The 20,343-nt window shown below is 44.7% G+C and overlaps 1 protein-coding gene across 3 annotated transcripts in view; it reads left to right on the forward strand.

Moving 5' to 3' along the window:
• CD226 (CD226 molecule) overlaps positions 1 to 20,343 on the forward strand; it is a 114,182-nt gene that overhangs the window by 26,650 nt on the left and 67,189 nt on the right. For all 3 annotated transcript variants that reach the window (XM_019986993.2, XM_019986992.2, XM_070778678.1), the window contains exons 2-3: positions 680 to 844; positions 1,129 to 1,464. In XM_019986993.2, the coding sequence (XP_019842552.2) occupies positions 799 to 844; positions 1,129 to 1,464 (382 nt within the window). In that variant the 5' untranslated portion in view covers positions 680 to 798. The remainder of the gene's footprint in view (positions 1 to 679; positions 845 to 1,128; positions 1,465 to 20,343) is intronic.

The raw sequence follows: 20,343 nt of genomic DNA on the forward strand, positions 1-20,343 counted from the left end.
AGGCAAGAATACTGGAGTGGGTTGCCATTGCCTTCTCTGGAAAATTCCTGTGACTTTACAATTATTTCAAAATAAAAAGTTAAAAAAAACAACGGTGTATTTGTATATAACCCGAGCCACGCTCTGGAGGGCCTTCTGCAGTCCCTTAATTTACCCCCAAAGCAAATGCCTGAGGTCAGCAAAGAGGCAGAGGTGACGGGTTGGCTGTGACGGTGGGCCACCCACGCTGGTAGAGTTCAGGCCCCTCCTCACACCCGGCAGACTCTGCTCCCCTCTCTTGTTCTCAGTGCAGACTCCCTGGCCCTCCTTCCATGGGGAACACCACCACCTCTTCCCCATCGCCTGCCCTGCTTTGTTTTCCTTCATACACTCACCGCCTCACCACACCCCATACTTCCTTATTTTATTTTCTGTCTCTTCCCACTGGAAGGTAAGGTGCATGATGGCAAGGATTTTTTTTTTTTTTTTAATTTATTGGTCCATCCTCATCACCTAGAGCAGAGCCAGGCACCGAGCATGTGCTCAGACCACATTTGTTTGATGAGCGAGTTTTTTGTAGAAAACGAAAGCTTGAAAATAAGCCATTTCCCCAAGAGAGAAGTAATTCGAATCTACCCATCCTTGCGCGAGTGAGCCTGACTTTGAACCTCAGACCTTTTTTCCTGTGTTCACACTTCAGATAAAGAAGACGCTGCTGATAGGATCTGAGAGGAAGGAAGCAGTGCCTGCTGGCAGGGCTCTGCAGATGACATTATAAATTGTCCTTCTAGAAACCGGCCTCCCCGACGGCTTCCAGAGATGGATCACTTCACCCTCCTCTTGGCAATTCTTTATGTGTACACAGGTAACGATAATGTCTTCATTTAAAGAATTTACTCCTTTTTCAAGTCTTATACTGTGACACATTCAGAATTTATGACGCTCTGGGTTGGTCTAGATAACTTCTCACTTGTTCAGAAAAACTACAAGTTGCGAATGCCCATAATCAGCAGTGGAAACCTTTTTAGGCTAAGATAGAAACTGCCAGCCTTTACCGTGATTCCAATGTATTTATAGGTCTAGAATAAGTTTCTGATATCTCTCTGGTGTTTCAGTCTAATTGAACTCGCGTGATGACATGTCTTTCAGCGCCATGTGAAGAGATTTTCTGGGACACGACTGTTAAACTTGCTAAGAATATGACCCTAGAATGTGTGTATCCATTAGCGGACACTGTAACCCAGATGGAGTGGTTCAAGATTAAGATGGAGAGAGAGTCCATGGCCATTTTCAACCCTGCATTCCATGGGATCATAAGAGAGGCCTACACTGATAGGGTCTACTTCTCAAATCACACCATGGCCTCTAACGACATGACCCTGTCCTTCCACAATGCCTCTGAGGCAGACTTGGGCTTCTATTCCTGCCTCCTGCATACTTTCCCACACGGAACCTGGGAGAAGGTGATACAGGTGGTCCCACCAGGTAAGTGACGTTTTCGCTTACCTTTTCACCCACCTCCAATATTTGGTTCTACGAAGACCGTGTAGCAACTGTGAAATGCCTTACCCTATTTTTGTGTCATTTCCCAGTTGCATTTCTAGATTCTATATTGTTGTTTGAAAGAAATAATACTGTGAATCAATTCCATTTTTCTTAATGTGCTATCATCTCGTGAATTCAAATGTCATGGGAGAAAGCACAGGCTTTACCTTGCCTCGATGAGAACTTGAACCTCAGTGAAGCTGCTGTGGACAGTGTTTGGGTTCTGGGGCCAGTCACCCACTGTGTGGTGGTCCCATTTCCTTTTGCAAGACTCCAAGTGCTTCAGCTCTGCGCATTCAGTCCTTTCTGTGACAGCAAATCTGGGTTTATTAGTGAGTCCTGGGCAGGGTTCAAGCCCTGGCTCCTGTTTTCTCTTCACCCAAGTTTCACTAGAGAGGATGCTTTAGAAGTTGCAAGCTGTCATTTCAGGAAGAATCAAATGAGCTCTTTAAGTGTTTCCTGCCATGTCTGCCAGTGACTGTGGTTCAGTGCTTAGTGAGTGAATGAGTCCTGCGAGGAATACCCACATGGATGGGGTATTATATTTGGAAACACTCAGTTTTAAAGCCTTTACTTCCTTTATAACCTTGAATTAGCTGCTCAGTCTCTCTGAATCTCAGGTTCCAAAACAGCAAATTGAGTTAATAGCTCCATTCTCTTTGTTGAATGGTTTAGGGATCAGATATGTAAAGAACTCGGTCCTCGATAGCCGGGGAATTATTATTATTGGTAGGTATTATTATTGCTTGTGCTTTTACTTTATTTTTAAAAAATTTAAACAGTTTTTCTTCTGTTATTTTTGGCTGTGCTGATCTTCATGGCCGCGTGGGCTTTCTCTAGTGGTGAGCAGGATCTCCTCTCTCATTGCGGGGTGCTGGGTCCTCCTTGCGGTGGCTCCTCTTGTGGCTCTTGGACCCTGGCACGCTGGCTCAGTCATTGTGATGCACAGGCCTGGTTGTCCCATGGCACGCAGGTTCTTCCCAGACCAGGGCTCAAACCTGTGTCCCCTGCATCAGCAGGGGGATTCTTTACCACTGGACCACCAGGGTAGGCCTGTGCTTTTGATGCAAAATGACTAACGATGACATTTTTAGATAGACTGGGTAAGGCAAAAGTTCGGGACTGTGTGTTTCCTGTCTGGTGTCTCTCAAGTTATATCCCAAACAGACCTCCAGCAGAGCACACCATATACCACCTGATACAGTGCTCTCTTTTTAAGGAATCTGTATTATAAAGAACAACTTACAGTAGTACATAGGAATATCTAATGGTCAGGAGGTGAGACAAACTTCCATGTGTTAGTTTTCCCTTTAGCTAAGCTTAAGAATAATTCTGTGCATATGAATGAGCCTTACAGAGTGTGAATCAGCAAAATCTCTCCTTAAATACTCACTTATTAAAGACCTCATTCATCACTCAAGCTCTCATTTGCTGGTGAAAGCTATTAAAAGCTGTTTGCACGTCTTCAGTGTCTCGTCCACTCTGATGAGCCACTCAGGTGGGGCAGAGGATGACTAGGGTCTTGGGGTGAGCTCTTGGATGCACGGCCTGAACCACCTGGGCCAGAAACCTATATGCTTCCCCACCCTGCCTCGGGTGGCGAGATTTTGTAGTTTGGGTTCCAAGTCAGGTATTCTGATCTCTGTCAAAGAACAGTCAACTGAAAACAGGTGCAACTGAAACGGACCCAACACCGTAAACCAGCTGTACTCCAGTGAAATGAAAACGTGAAAATACTGTGTTATGAAGCAGCAGCAAGGTAATATATTTTTCATGGGTGTATTTGAGATCTGTACAGACTTTTCTGCTTCTTTCAAGGTCTTGATTCAATACGATTTATTAGCACTGTCTTCTTTATATGAAAAAAAAAAAAAAAAAGCTTTGTATAAAAGTTTGTATTTTTCTGTCTCTAGAACTGACATGTCTATGCTCAATTGTCTTAAAATAACCACTGTGAGTGAGAAAGGCTTTTCTTTAAAAAAAAAAACAAAACACAGGTAGAGCACTGGTTACTAGGGCGGGGAGGTGGGAAGTTGGGGAGATACATGTTGGTCAGAGAACAAAGTTGAAGTTACATGGATGGAATCAGTCTAGAGACCCAATGTTCAGTGTAAAGACCATAGTTAATGTCATCATCTTGAACTCTGGAGGTTTGCTAAGAGAGTAGATGTTGGATGCTCTTCTCAACAACAGCAGCAAAATGTAACTGTGGGGAGAAGATATGTGAATTAACTTGACTATAGCAATTATTCTACATACCATTTTGTGGTATAGGCCCTAAATATATACAATTTTTATTTGGAACAAAAACATGTAGCTTGACCTCTTCTGAAGGTTTAAGGATACAGGGTAGCACTAAATTATTGAGAACTAAATTATGGTTGCCACCCCAAGGTAGGATTTGTAGCACCATGTACGAATGACTTCGGCAATATTTTCCCTCATCCAGATTTATTTCTCCCTGTTGTTATTTTGAGGAAAAGGGAGATCTCTGCCATATGGGACTTTTTCAGAAACTGTGGTGAGATTGTCAGTCAGTCACCAGTCAGAGAAAGGCCAACTCTCCTTGTTGCCGGAATTCTGATGATGGTAGTCTTAAACATATTTTGCTGTTGTTTTTGATCATTTATATTTTTAAAGGATAGATTGCATTAACCAGCCGATGAGAGTATTTCATTCACTTTTGAGATTTGGAGGGTTTCATTTTTTCTTTTAAGCTAAGAATGATAGTGAATTTATAAAATATAGTAGCTATATTTCAAAATTAATCTTAACTATACTTAAGCTCTTCCCTGCGTGCTTTGTTTTTCAGAACGTATTTATCTGTTTACTTTTGGCTGTGCTGGGCCTTCCTTGCCATGCGTGGGCCTTCTCTAGTTGCAGCAAGCAGGGTACTCTCTAGTCGCAGTGCGCGGCTCTCATCGCACTGGCTTCTCTTGTTGTGGAGCGCTGGCACTGGGCCTGCAGTCTTCAGTCATTGCTCCGTGGCGCGTGGAATCTTCCCTCACCAGGGATCGAGCCTATGTCCCCTACCTTGGCAGGGGGACTCTTAACCAGGGGACCACCAGGGAAGTCCCATGTGTGCTTTAGTGCATGTCAGGGTCTACAAACATCACCTGCTTGTATAACGCAGAGGGGTAGTTATCTACTTAACAGTGAAAGATTGGACTCAGAATCCAGAGATCTTCATGTGTACAACAGATTGTAAGATCTTTAAAAAGATGAAAGAATTGAGCCATGTGTGCTCTAAATATACAGATTTCTCCCTTTACTGAAAGTTGATAGTGTGCGAGGAGCTCAGTCAACCTTACTGAGGTCTTCTCGTTTAACTCCCCCTCCTTCCCACTTGGATGTAGATGTAACTTAGATTTGAGGGTGAGGAAACTGAAGGCAAGTGAGGTCTAGTGACCTGTCCAACTTCTCAGGCTTTGTGTCGACTGGATCGAGTTGCAAGTAGAGGACAGGAAGTGCCGGCTCAGGGGACACGTGAGCAGGTGGGGGCTGAGGGGACACCCGTCATTGCTGGTCCCTGCGGTCCTTCTCCTCCTTGAGTTTTCAGCACAGAGTGGAAGAGCACGTTGAAGATCTCCTTCTGGATAAATGATATTGTTAGTGCAAAATTATGTGAAAATGTGCGTTCCCTTCAGAGCAGGCATTTCTTAATCAGTAACTGATTTAGAGCATTTAATGGCAAGAATGGCTACATTTATTTCAGTGCCTCATGGAAAGATATACTGAGGCATCTCGAGAGGGGACAATTCAAAGGCAGCCCTTTCATGGAAGAGTTTGTGGAGGAAGTGGGGTTGTGGAGAAAATGACTGTGTAACCCACGTGTCTCTGGCTTCACTAGTCAGGGTGAATGTAGTTATATTGATGGAAGTGTCCCCCCAAATGTGTCATGCACCCCAAATACTCCACCAGCTAACTCTGACCAGGTTAGCTAAATCTGACTCATGCCAGGTGTGCATGAGGTAGATACTTATCCTCTGGTTTAGTGCTCATGAAACAAGGTGGGGTCGGAGGTAATGTGTTCCCGTTCTGTGTGTGCTCAGTTGCTCAGTCATGTCCAACTCTTGGCTATTCCACAGACTGTACAAAAGAGACTACAGTCTCTCTTGCAAAGAGACTGACGGTGGGACTGGACTCTTTGCGACCCCATGGACTGTAGCCCACCAGGCTCCTCTGTCCATGGGATTTTCCTGGCAAGAATACTGGAGTGGGTTGTCATTTTCTCCTCCAGGGGATCTTCCCAACCCAGAGACTGAATTCGCATCTCCTGCATGGGGAGGTAGGTTTACAACTGTGCCTCCTGGGAAGTCCAAATACAGCTGAGGAAACCGAAGGGTCATTAGCCAATTCAAGGTTGCCGAGTTGCAACACCAGGGTGAAACCAGGTGGTATTTTCAAAGAATGAGAAGGAGAGCCGGATGCCAGCAGAGTGGGTGTGAACAAGGAGGCTTAGGAGGAACAGGTCCTGCTGGACCTGGAGGACTTGGAAGGATCTTTTAAAAAATTATGATATGATTGCTGTACAGTATGATATAAGCTGGGCTTCCATGGTGGCTCAGACAGTAAAGAATCTGCCTGCAAGCCTGGAGACCCGGGTTCAACCCCTGAGTCGGGAAGATCCCCTGGAGATGGGAATGGTAACCCACTCCAGTATTCTTGCCTGGAGAATCCCATGGACAGAGGAGCCTGCTGGGTCAATGGGTTCACAAAGAGTTGGAACAGAACTGAGGGACTAACACACACACACACACACACACACACACGATATAAATCACAGGCATACAGTGTAGTGATTCACAGTTTTTAAAAGTTACACCTCATTTATGGTCATTAAAAAATATTGGCAATATTCCCCTGGTGGCTCAGATGATAAAGAATCTGTGTGCAGTCCAGGAGACCCAGTTCGATCCCTGAGTCAGGAATATCCTCTGGAGAAGGGAGTGTCTACCCGCTCCAGTATTCTTGCCTGGAAAATTCCATAGACAGAGGAGCCTGGCGGGCTACAGTCCATGGGGTCGTAAAGAGTCAAACACGACTGAGCAACTAATACTCCCTGTGTTGTACAATATATCCTTGTAGCTTATTTAATACATAATACATTTTTACAAGGAATTTTTTAGCATAGCCTGGGGGAAGGAAAGAGAGAAAATGGAGGGAAAAAAGTGGGGGTGCTGATGGCCACGAGAAGGGCATGGGGAAGTCTGATTCAGGCAGATGGAGACTGGATGGTGTGACTGGAGGGCAGAGCTCCAGGTCTCACCTGAGCCTCATTTGGGGCCCCTCACCGCCTTAGAGGCGGCCTCGAGGTCACAGAAGGAACTGTGATGGTGGGACCCTCTCTCTGCGCTCACAGCAGAGGTTCTCTGTGGGCCCAGGTAAGGTTTTATACAGTAGATTCTGTGTTTAAAAAAAGAAGCCAAAGCCCACAAAGCAGCAGAAAGTCAGAGAAGAGCCTGGAAATGTTGGACGGCCCAATGTCGCTGTGCCTGATGGAGTTTGAACTTGACTCTGCAGTGTAGACCATCGGAAGTCTCTGAATGTTTTCAGAGGGAGACACATAATAAACCAGTTTTTTCCCTCACCACCTATGTTAAACTCATTGCAGCCGTATAGAAGGGGAAGAGTTGAAGGGCAGGTGAACAAATATTAATAGGATTTTATGAGTTGGAATGCTTATCCACTGGTGACAGGAGTGCAAGTTGGTGGATCTATTGTGTTAATGGTGATGGTAATACTCAGGGCTGTTCAGAGAAACAGAGTCAATACCGTGTGTCATGTGATTTTGGATAGGGCGGGCCAGCAGGTGGAGACCCAGGAGGGCCCAGTGATGGTGCAGATGCCATGGGGAAGCAGCCTGCTGAAGGCGGGAGGGGGCGGTCTTTTTCTTGTATTCAGACCTTCAAGTGATTGGATGAGGCCCACACACATTAGGGAGACCAATCTTCTTGCTCAGCAGTCACCAATTTAAATGTTAATCTTCACTAAAACTGACTCATTGGAAAAGACCCTGATGCTAGGAAAGATTGAGGGCAAAAGCAGAAGAGGGCAACAGAGGATGAGATGGTTGGATGGCATCACTGATTCAATGGACACACACTTGGGCAAACTCTGGGAGACGGTGAAGGAAAGGGAGGCCTGGAATGCTGCAGTCCGTGGGGTCACAAAGAGTTGGATACAACCTGGCAACTGAACAACAACTTAACCAAAACCACTCTCCAAATTAACACCCTAAATTTAGCCATCACATCTATTTGGAAAATGATACTGCTTTAGTTAAAGAATCCGATTCCTAAGACCTAATCATTCCACCCCCTTGTGTATTCTGGGGATTGCCCACATGTAGGAGACATGCCTGAGAAGGTTTAGGCAGCAGGTTGCTGTGACAGCCTACAAATGAACGACTGATCACGGTGCTCCCCGGCCAGGATGAATTTGGGGAACATCATGTGAGAGGAAAAAAGCAAGGGTTTCTGGAGAACACGTAGGGTGCGATTCCTTTCCTTTATGGTTTAGAAACATGCGGGGCTAAGCGGTATGTTGCTTAGAGATGCACACATGTGCTGAAACGCTGAGGAAAGCACAGGCTGGAAAGACATGGAGTCAAGGAGAGACACGAGGGTCTTCCGAGTTCCCAGTCAGGTGTTTTTCTTATCCAGGAGCTTTGTTTCCCATCTGCCTTAAAAATGTTTCATGAAATTCCTCTCAAATCTATTGAATTTCTAATAATAATAATAATAAAAAAAAACAGTGAAGAATGCACTTGCGATTTTGAGCGTTCACAGATAATTATCTAAATTAACGGTGAGATCTTCATTCTGATTTGGGCTAGAGGTCCAGAAGAGGGAAAACGGTCCAAATTTTTATAATCCAAGGGCTGAAAAATGATGGTTTCATTTAGAAAGATGGGAACTTAGGAGATGGCTTGTCTTGGAAGAGAGGAAGTAACTGCAAATGGTTTCAAATACATTGAGTTGAAAAGTAGCCTTTGACCAGTTAATGGGTTGGGTTATGGAACAGAAAACCAAAAGAAAGTTGAGGACTGAAGACATTTGGATGATCACCCAGCACATGTGAAGACGGCAGTTAACCAATCGAGTTCTTATGGGTGGGAGGAAGCTGAGAACATCGCGTCACAGGATGGTCACACTGAAGCTGGTGGGGAGCATTCGTGTTACAGACTGGAGAGGACTGGGGGCGGGGAGGAGGGAAGTGGGGGACACTCAAGCAGGACGGGGGCTCTTGGTGTGGGAGCTACTGTGTTCATGGCAGAGGTGCTCTGTGTCGCTGTATCACGCAGGCTTCTCACCCTATCTTCTTCGGCACTCCAGCCCCACCTGCTCCCATCTCAACTCGGACAGTGAGGGTGTTCCTCACTGTCTCCTTTCTGGTTTTGTTCTTTCCTGGGTGGGATGAGACTCCCTGTATGTCGTCCACACTTGGCCTTACTACTACTACTACTAAGTCGCTTCAGTCGTGTCCGACTCTCTGCGACCCCATAGATGGCAGCCCACCAGGCTCCCCCGTCCCTGTGATTCTCCAGGCAAGAACACTGGAGTGGGTTGCCATTTCCTTCTCCAATGCATGAAAGTGAAAAGTGAAAGTGAAGTCACTCAGTCGTGTCCGACTCAGCGACCCCATGGACTATGGCCTACCAGGCTCCTCCATCCATGGGATTTTCCAGGCAAGAGTGCTGGAGAGGGGTGCCATTGCCTTCTCTGACACTTGGCCTTAGATGGGTCTTATCGCTACGCCCGTCAATGTCAATATTTGCTCTTGTCTTGTCAGTTGGTTTTTCTAAAGTTGGGGTATCTCAGGATTTAAATTTATTTAAAGCTGGAAATGGGAAAGTGGCCCAGATCTGGCAGGTAGACCTGGCTGGGCTGATTTGTGGGAATGACATCACTCATCCACTAATTCACTCATCACGGCTTTATTGAGAGCCTGATCTATTTAAAATAATGTCTGTGCTTGGGAAACTAGAGAGACACGATCTTAGCTCTAAACCGTACACAAAGTATTAGGGGAGATAGAAGTTGTGTATCGCAAATTATAATTTAAAGCCAAGAGTAAGTGCTATTTACTTTCAACCGGGAAATTCAGGATAAATTTCCTGGAAACAGGGAATTTGAAGTTCACCCTGATGGAGGTAAATTTGAATATTTGGATAAGGAGATAGTAGCATTCAGGAGAATCACTTCAAATATTATCTAAAAAGTAGACACTTTGGCTCTGCTTTAACCCACATTGCAAGACAACACCTAGGCGTGTGCTTCTCTGGTGGCTCAGACGGTAAAGAATCTGCCTGCAATGCGGGAGACCTGGGTTTGATCCCTGGGTTGGGAAGATGCAGTTTATTCTGGTTTACAGTTCATGGCTTGGTTTATTTCAGCGTGTTGCTGACTTAATGCTTCAAGAGGCATAGGAATCCAGATGTATTTGGAAATTATATTTTACAATCTATCTCAAGATATTTTCATACTCTCAATTCAGTTGGTGTGTTATCTATCCCAAATTCAGAAGAAAGGAAGAAAACAGAGAAACTAACACTACCTTATATATTAGTGACAAGAGATGGAGGAGGATACTTAGTCTAAAAGGCTTCTTTGTCTTTCAGTGGTAATTCCAGACGGGACTAAGAGGCCACTGGAAAGGGTCTTTCTTACTCTCCCATTACAAGTGTCACCAGGACACACCAGCATGTCTCATCTCTGCCAGATTCTTTCAGTTTTGCCCATCAGATGAATGCTCTTGCTTTGGAGTTGGATTTTTTTATTTGTTTGTTTAAGTGAGGTAGAAAAATTCTTTCACATTTACTATTGAAAGAATTAACAAATGATTACTAATAGATAATAATAAATGATATTAATAAATACCAAACTCAAGATCTTAAGGTCCATTCTTAAAAGCTCAGAAGTAAGTCATGAGCGTTTCCCCATCTATACAACTGTGTGTTGTACACATATATGAGAAGAAAAATGCGTTCTCTAAAATGTTACATTTCAGTAGTTTTTCATTTAAGGAAGGGAAAAAGATATTAAATAGTGTCAATAAGAAATAGCCAGCTGAGGAAAGCAGAAATATTTTAAAGGCTGAGAAATCTCACTCCTTAATGAAATAAAATAGCAGATAGAGGAGGCAGACGATAAAGAGCATCTTAAGACGTGTGGAGAGCGAGTTCACGGTCACTGAACTTCTCAAGGGTGAAATTAATGGGAGCCTGAAAGTGGAACAGTCGCCAGTACGCGAGCCATGCTTGCTTCTACTGACTCGCTCTCTGGTCGCTAAACCTAGAGGAGATGCTTGAGATTCACCATGAGAGTCAACTCTCGGTCTTCGGGGTAGAGCTCTGTAATAAAAAATCAAAAAGGGAGACATAAAAAACGACTCTGAAACAAGGCAATACTGGATTTGTATACAAAATTAAACTCAACAATCGAGTGGCTGGTGAAGTTCAGTTTTGTTGTTCTCCAGTCGCTCAGTCGTGTTAAACTGTGCGACCCCGTGGACGGCAGCACGCCAGGCCTCCCTGTCCTTCATCATCTCCCGAAGTTTGCTCACACTCATGTCCGTTAAGAGCCATCCCGTCCTCTGCCTCGGTTTCAATGAGAGTAGTTTTTTCTGTTCATCCATCCCGGGGCACAGACCTCTCTCTGGGGTGTTGCCTGCGAGCCCTTTTGGGTCACTCAATCCCTCCCACTCTGCCAGGCCTCTGCATCCCTGGAGAGAATGGTCATGCAGGCTTGTGGGAAGATGCACCCAGGCCGTCCAGAGCAGGGGAGGCCACTGGCTGCGCTCCTTGCCCGTGGGCGTTTTTGTTGACTTCACAAGCCCACTCCTTCCTTGACCAGCTGCTCTCCTTTCCCGGGGTGGGGGATGGCTTTGGTGGGACCGCAGGAAGGTGCGCTTCACTCGCCTGCAGCCCTCGAAATCGCCTTAGTGCCGCGCAGACACACAGCTCTCGGGTTTCCCTCCTCCAGCTCACACTCTTCTGTCGCTCGTGACCACAGCCCTTCTCTCCCCAGCGCTCAGGTGGCTGCCAACCGCAGCCTCTGGAACACGCTTCCTCTGCCTGCCGAGTGGGTGCTGCTGGCGTGTGGGTGTGAGTGCAGGGTGGGGACTGTGGCTTCAAGTATGAGTAAGAGCCACCCCCTCCACTACCCCTGGGTTAACTGGAACCCCTTCAGCCCACACACGCCGAGACCCTCCTCTGCACCATCTCAGCTTCTAGATTCTTAAAAAAAAAAAAAATTCCTCCTATGAAGGGGTGAGAAGGTGTGTTCACTGCACCTTTGCTCAGAAGCTTCTCATAGGATTAGAGGTGGTGTCAGGGACCTTCAAAGAAACCTTATGGGGACAGGCATCCTGACAGTACTGACTGAGTATAAAATGATACTTTTGCATTTTATTAGATAAAAATGCTGGATTTTGGATGTTTAAAAGTGGAGAAATGAAAATAAATAACTGAAGCAAGGTGAAAGGTCAAGCTCTCAGGGCCAGCGGCTTGAGACTCCGCAACCCACTGTCTCTTTGAGCTGATGCTGGGGCAGGGGGCTGGTTTAGTATAGACAGAAAAATCACTTGGTCTCTGCCTTTGGTTCCTGGTTTTTGTTTTCCTTTCGTTTTTATAGGGAGGGGAGGTCGCAAGCAGGATGGTTCTTCTGTTCCTTCAGGCACATTTCTGAAGACAGTTAAGATTTTGAAACCATTAAGAATTTTAAAGTTTATCAAGTCCATCCTTCAGGGATCAATGCGAAATTATTCCTCCAGGCACCATCTCTTCTCCTTACTCCACAATAGTTTTAATTAAATAACGTAGCTGATGGGGCTTCTGCTACTTCCCTGGAGAGATTATTCACTACCCAATAAATCTCAATGTGAGAAAATTTTCCCTGACTTCAGCCATTTAACCCACTTACATTTAAAAAAAAAAAAGTCTTCATAATCTGCCTAGAGAGAAAGACCTGTGTTCCATAGAAGATTGATAGAGAAAGCTTTCTAAGGACAAAGATATTAGATGCAGAATTCACATTTAATAACTCTGTGAATAGCCACATGCGTCATACCTGCTGGGCTTAGTGGGGCCGGTGAGGATGGTGTCTGAGCATGAATTCTGTTCTGCGTTTCTGTGCACCGTTTAACTACCGGAATACTTAAGGAACTTAACAGTCTCATTTTGGCAAATTACCTCTTAAGACCATATTTGTCCCATTTCTTGCCAGGCTACGTGAAATCCTGTATGCTATTAATACCAACACTGGCATTTCCAGAATAGTGTACCAAAGGGGCATGCCTGTGTACAGGATACTTTCCTTCTTGACATAGAAAGACCCCAAGACTTCAGAAAATTTTAGATCATCTACCTAATCTATTCCACTAATGGACAGAGTACATTTATTTCTCTTTACAAACTGGATGCTAGTGTTGAAAGTGGATGCACCTGCCATTTTACATCTGAGAAGCAGCCAGGGATTCCATACTTGTCTCTGAGGCAAAGCTCAGTGACATTAGCATATGTCCCCAAATGAGATTATTTTGTGTCCCATTAGCTTGTGACACCACAATTCTCAAGTTATGTCCCTGCTATCTTTTAAGAAACATAGTTGCTCATTTAAATAAGTCAATAGCATATCTATTTAACATAGGACTTGCTACTTCTTCCTCCGGTTTTCCTGAAATCCTACAAATGTTTCCAGAAAGAATGAATATTTAATAAGATGGAAACATTTCTAATCACAGGCATTGTGTTTCTTTAAGCTGACACAGTGTTTGAATTTTTATTCTTAACACAGCCCTGACTATTATGTTTTCAGTGGAAGTAGTACAGTGGAACCAGAGGGCTAGTTATTACACCTTACTGTTGAAAGACACTTTGGGATGTTCTTCTTTTATTGGATGAATGTTGATAATAGTAATTTAAAGCATTTTAAGTCCTCTCTGAAGATACTGAATAGACATTTACAGTTTGCTGTGAGGAGAAGGAGAGATGAGGAAGAAGGTCATTATTTTCGAGAAGCTTATAATCTAAGACAGGGAAGTAGGTCCTCTGCATGATGTAAACACATGGACCAAGGGGCCGTGATGTCCGGTGGAAGTTGATGAGCAGCGGAGAATAACATGTGGGGACTAGCTCACCGCTTGGGGGATCTTGAAAGCTGTCTGCACCAACTGGGATCTAGGTAGGATTCCAGGGGAAAATGCATCAGGGGAAAAATCCCATAAAAGGGAAACACTCTTTGCATTTGGGGCAAATGAAAAAGATCACAGGAGTGGAGGAAAGGCAGTAGTGGAAGGTGTAGCTTTGAACTTCTTCAGTGTTTAATAAAGTTTCCGAACCGTGGAAGTGGCACGTCAGTCATGACTGCAGCCATTATTTGGGACCATTCCTGCGGCAGGTGTGTGTGGGATCACTTAGAGGCAAGGCAGGGAGAAGACAGATGGGAGACTAGGAAGCAAGGCGAGGGAGTGTGCATGGCCCACCAGTGCACAACCAGATAAGGCTTTCCCCTCCTCAGGTGCCTGCTTCCCGCCCCCTTCCCGCTTCCCTTCAGTACATAGTTATGGAATGTTGGCTGTGTGAGGTTTGAGGGTACACAGAAATGTCCCAGTCTCTGATCTCCAGCTTAGGGATCATTTTTAATGCCATTCAATATACAGAAGAGGTGCTGGTTGTGACAGGGTGGTGGGGATAGTAGTGTGTGTGTGTGTGTGTGTGTGTGTGTTGGAAGAATGGTTGTTGGCAGGGGAGCGGGTCATTCAGGAAGCCTCAGAAAACAAAAGATGCTTGAGCTTACTCATAGAGGGAGGTTAGAAACCTCTTAGTCTGGAGGATGACTGAGCTGTTTGCAGGACAGCCCTCCTGCTAGAGGGAGCTCGTGCTAATAGTCATTGTTGTTCAGTCGCTTAGTTGTGTCTGACTCTTTGCAACCTCATGGACTGCAGCATGCAGGCTTCCCTGTCTTTCACTATCTCCCGGAGCTTGCTCAAATTCATGTCCATCGAGTCAGTGATGCCATCCAACCATCTCATCTTCTGTCAAACCCTTCTCCCGCCCTTGATCCTTCCCAGCGTCAGGGTCTTTTCCAATGAGTCAGTTCTTTGCATCAGATGGACAAAGCACTGGAGCTTCAGCTTCAGCATCAGTCCTTCCAGTGAATATTCAGGGTTGATTTCCTTTAGGATGGACCGGTTGGATCTCCTTGCTGTCCAAGAGACTCTCAAGGGTCTTCTCCAACACCACAGTTCAAAAGCATCAATTCATGGTAATAGTACAAAAAAGCAAATTGAGACTGTATGCTTGGGTGCCAGGCTGCTGAGTTAAGCCAGAGTGTAATTTAGTTTCAATGGCTAGTGATACCCAGGGGCAAGCCTGAAGGGGCGGAGAGCAGCAGAGAAGAAATTTGTTTTGTTTTCTGCAGGGGTTCCAGGTTTTGATTTGGAAGGAGTGGGGGCAGTTTTCAGAATACTCGACTTGGAGCTGTGTGTGCAAGGCCTCATTCGGGCTTAGAGAGCAGCTTTCTTTGCTGTGGGGCGGGGGCGGGTAGCGAAGGTTCACTCTGGTTCCATCTTTGTGTCACAACCATACTCCATTCTAAGGGGTCCTACTTTATTTATTTTCTTTTAGGCAATGAGGAGTGGTTAAGAATTTTGATTAGTTGAATGGTTTGCAATTTAGAGAAATCAGACAAGAGTCTACAGGGGGTTAGAGGTGAGGGGGAAGTACGGAGGTGGCGGTGGGCTGAGTCACATTCCCCCCAAATTCGTATATTGAGGCCCTGATCCCTGGTACCTCAGAAGGCGACTGTATACGGAAGTTGTCTGTAAAGAGAGAACCAAGCTCAGATGACATCGCGGGAGTGGGCCTTAATCCAGTATGACTGCTCTCCTGAAAGAAGAGGACATTGGGATGCAGACGCACGCAAAGCCACGGCCATGTGAAAACCCGGGGAGGGTGGCCTCAGGAGGACAGCCGACTTCCTGCCTCCAGCCTTGTGAGAGCAGAGAGCTCTGCGGTTTAAGCCACCCAGTCCGCAGCAGAGTCATGCAGCGGCTAGAGAAATAGGTCAGACAAGAGAGGAAGAAGAGTTACACTGAGGCCACAGAAGTGGGGCTGAAGCAGAGGGGGCATATTTAAGAGAGTCCCCTTTTCTTTTTGGTTGTTTAGCATTTATTTATTTTTTTTTATTTTACTGGAGGATAATTGCTTTACCGTGTTTTTAGTTTCTGCTGTCCAACAGCGTGGGTCAGCTGTGTGTATACATACGTCCCCTCCTCCGTGGGCCCCTCCTCCGTGGGCCTCTCTCCCTCCCCAGCCCAGCCCACCCGCTGGGTCATCACAGAGCACCAGGTGGAGCTCCCTGTGTTTCTAGCAGGTTCCCACGAGCTATTTTACACCGGTAGGATATTGATTCTCTTTCTAGCGTGCTTCTCATTATTTTGATTTTCTTCTCTTCCCAAAGAGTCAAAACTTATATTTTTTAAAAAAAACAAAAAAACATTGCCGCTGCCAGCCCTTTGGCTTAGACATTGCTGGAGCGCTGCCCCCGCCCCGCGCCTGTGCGCTTTGTGAGGACTTTGTTCACCTGCCACTCCGGATCCTCATTGTCCCTCCATCCTAAGCTGTTTTTCCCAGCACACACCCTCCTATCGATCCCAGAATGGAGACACACAGTGGCTTCGTAATCTGTGTCTGACATTCTCATATCAAAAGGCTCTATTTACAATATCAGGCCCCCCACCCCACCTCCATCGCTGATTGTTCCTCTTACTGCTTTATTTCCTTAAGTACTTGGCCGTTTCTGACTCTGTGCTGCTCATCACTCTTCATAAAGCGTTGCCGGTTCTTCTGTGAATGCAGGGACCTTCATTCACAGAGGCGTTATCCTGGATTGCTTTAGTCTTTATAGCACACCGGTGTAATGAGAATTTTGACTGAAAATTCACACGAGAACTGACTTGTGGTTTACAGCTACTCAAGGATTTTCTTTGTTTCCATGGTCTCCTAGGCGTGTGGGTGAGGCCAGGTTTAGTTCTGGTTCATCCTCACCACAAGGGTGTGCCCCCTCAGGCCTCTCGGCAGGTGGTCTTCCCAATTCCCCTGCGGGGAGACCCTGGGCTATGACATCCGTGTCCCTTGCGTTGTGTGAGGCTGAGTCAGAGCCCAAGTCTGCTGAGACCGGCCAGTGGGCTTCTCCCACATTCTGACGGCCCCAATTTCTTACATGCTCCTAGATTGCTCCTGGTGACTCCCATGTTGTCAGAAATTTGGTGCTTTTAAGATATTTTAAATCATGCAGCACACCTATTTAGTTTTTAGTAGGAGGCTGAGTGCTAATAATGGAGCCTGGTATTTTACTAGAAATATCTGCATCTCTAAAGGAATATTCATTGGAAAGACTGGTGCTGAAGCTGAAACTCCAATACTTTGGCAACCTGATGTGAAGAACTGACTCATTAGAAAAGACCCTGATGCTGGGAAAGCTTGAAGGCAGGAGGAGAAGGGGATGACAGAGGACGACATGGTTGGATGGCATCACTGACTCAATGGACATGAGTTTGAACAAGCTCCGGGAGTTGGTGATGGACAGGGAGGCCTGGCGTGCTGCAGTCCATGGGGTCGCAAAGAGTCAGACATGACAGAGCAACTGAACTGAACTGAAATGACATTTCTAAAAAATAAACTCACCCCCCAATCTGTTCTGCTCCTAGTCTCTGTCACTGGAGTCACCATCTCGGGTTCTTTTCTTTTTACCTTATTTTCTCTTATTCTTCTTATCTAAAAGGCTAGACTTTCAAAAGAAGTATCTCATCCTTGTATCTCTGTCCTTATTGCGCTATTATTTCTCACCTCTATGTATTTTTTAAAAAGTTTATTCATAATTTACATGTGTTTACGTGAAGGTCTGATCTGAGTAACATAGCCTGTCATCTTCCCAGAATGACAGCATCGTTGCCCTGTTTTTGGATTCTGGACCTGCCAGGACTGTTTCTAGTTATCTGTGCTCTACATGCAGATAAAGGGTGCCTGGCCTCCTTCATTGCTGACCACCCCCAGCTGAGGCAGACAGTCTGCTTAGCCTCCCCGTTTCCGGAACGAGCTCACATAGTGGCTGTGCAGCAGGAGAGCTGTGGAGTGAATGTCGGGTGTGAAGAGGAGGAGGCCACTGGAGTGGTTCCCAGTTTTAACCTGAGATCCCGGGCAGACAATGCTGCCATTTCCTGAACTGGAGTGTATGGGGTGAAGGGACGGTCTGGGGTGGGGCTGAGTGGTTTAATTCTGGACATCCGAGGGAAGCTCTTTCTTGTAGGCAGGAGGATTTTGAGTCAGAGCCCAAGAGAAGTTGGGCTGGAGATGTAAGTGTGGTGAAGCCCTGAGTGTGCAGAGCTTTGGCTGGTGATTCTTTTGCATCAGTAACTGTGGTTTATTGAATGTTTATTACATGGCAGCCCTGGGCAGGGTTAAAGGCTTTCATGGATTCTTTCATTTAATCCTTGAAATACCCCATGAAGTAGATAGTCTTAATGTAGAATTTTGAAAATGCATTAAAGCAGAAAGTGAAGGACAAACCATGAGAGTGTAGGGAGAAAAAGAACTTAGCACATAAGGGTGACTTGGTAAAAGAGTGTTAAATGGACAGGTAAAAAGCATTTATTCCAGAGACAATTATGTGAAACAGAATGCCTTCTTCTGAATAACTTCCTGAAGTGTAAAGTTCTTTCCTGGGTAGTAAGTAGAGATTTGATTTTCCCAGGTGGCACAGCGATAAAGAATCCGCCTGCCAATGCAGGAGACATGGGTTTGATCCTTGGGATGGGAGGATCCCCTGGAAGAGGAAATGGCAAGCCCCTCCTGTATTCTTGCCTGAGAAATCCCATGGACAGAAGAGCCTGGTGGGCTACAGTCCATGGGGTCACAAAGAGTCAGACACCATGACTGAGCAACTAACTTTCACTTCACTTTCTTCATATATAAAATAGAGTTTGGAGTACTTTGAGGTGTAGTTTTTTCCCTAAATAATTTAATTATTTATATTAACTTCATTCTAAAAGATAAATAGAGGAGATTTTTTTTACCCCCAAAGTTTTCTTTCCATTGAGCATTTATTAAAATATATCTAACCACTTTTGTGCATAATTCACAGCTTGCTAAGATACTTTGGTAATTCACCCTACTGGTTTGTTATTCACACACAGAAAGGTTTAGTGTCATCCACAAGGATGACATTTTGTTATGATATCTGTTAGCACATTATTTGTGAATATATTGTGAGTTTAGTACACCAAGTTCCTAGATACATTATTCATAATACCCAAAAGATGGAAGCAACGCAGGTCTCCGAAGAGGGATGAATGGGTAAGCAAATGTGGTAAAGACATGCAGTAAATGCTATCTAGTCTTTAAAAAGGAAGTTCTTACACATGAAATTATCTGGATGAACCTTGAGGATATAATTCTAAGTGAAATAAGTCAGTAACAAGACGGCAAATCCTGCACGATCCCTTTTTATGGGTTACCTAGAGCCGTCAAATTCATAGAAACAGAAAGGAGCGGGGTGGGGCCCAGGGGAAGTTTAGTGGGTGCAGTACAGAGTTTCAGTTTAGCAGGATGAAAAGTTTTGTGGACTGGTTACATAATGGTGCGGATATACTAACATTATGGAACTGCACACTTAAGGTGGTGAAAATGGTCACTTGGATGTTATATAAAGTTTATGGCAATTAAATATAAATATAGAAATAGCATATATTAAATACACAGTAGTGAGTTTAGTTACAGGATTAACTCATGGGCAGTTTCACTGTTGAGAGTTTTCTGTTTAGAGAAATTCTCGCTCCCGTTTGTGTGGCTTTTTGTCTTCGTGACGGTGAGAACGAAAATGGATCTGTTGGCAGAGGACTCTGGGTTCCGTGTCTGCCCTTCTTTCTAGTATTCCTGTGACATTGGGAAAGTCTCTTCCTGTTTACTCACCTATAGAACGGGGATAATCATGGGTACCTAGGGGGCACACTTGAGCATTAATGAGATCACGTGTCCAGGCCCTGTGAGGTCACAGCAGATGCTGGGTACCTGGTGGGCACATTGGATTCCCTTCCCATGCCCCCTAAAAGGTAATATCTTCTTGTTCTGTGTCAAGAGCGTTTCCACAGTGCTAGAGCTCTAATTTATATATTCACTCAAAACTTTGATACAGTTCCATGTATTTTGGCATCTAGTATTACCACTAAAAGTCTAGAAACTCTGTTACCTTAGTGATTTTTAAAAATAAAATTTGAATGACGTTTGAAACTTCTAATCCAATACTGGGGATATAAAGAAATATTATGTTGTACCCCCCCATTAACATGTGATACAATATTATTAACTAAAGTATAGATTTTCAAATTTCAAAAACAAAATTTTAAAAGCAGATCATATACCTTGATCCCAATGGAAAGATATCTACAAAGGCACTGTATGAAAATATACCTGTAAAGAGCATAGCAACTCCCTATTTTACAGGTTTAGTGAGAGAATTAAACCAGATAATATAAATACAATGTGTAGGATTCAGTCAGTATTACAGCGGTACAGTGTAAGGTTCAATCAGTATTACCTATCATCACTAGTACCTGTTATATATGGAAAGAATAAAGGTTCAGCACTCATGTTAGAACTGATGCTGTTAATTAAGTAAAGCACCTGATATATAATAAGCACTCAATAACTAATGGCTGAGTAAATGAATTACTGAGTCTAAAAAAAGAGACTATTTCCACAATTGCAGAGTAGGCAGTTACTAGTTGCCAGGTAGCCCATCAGGAACTTGAGATAAT

This window comes from Bos indicus, chromosome 24, assembly GCF_029378745.1.
Source record: "Bos indicus isolate NIAB-ARS_2022 breed Sahiwal x Tharparkar chromosome 24, NIAB-ARS_B.indTharparkar_mat_pri_1.0, whole genome shotgun sequence".
Lineage (NCBI taxonomy): Eukaryota > Metazoa > Chordata > Mammalia > Artiodactyla > Bovidae > Bos > Bos indicus.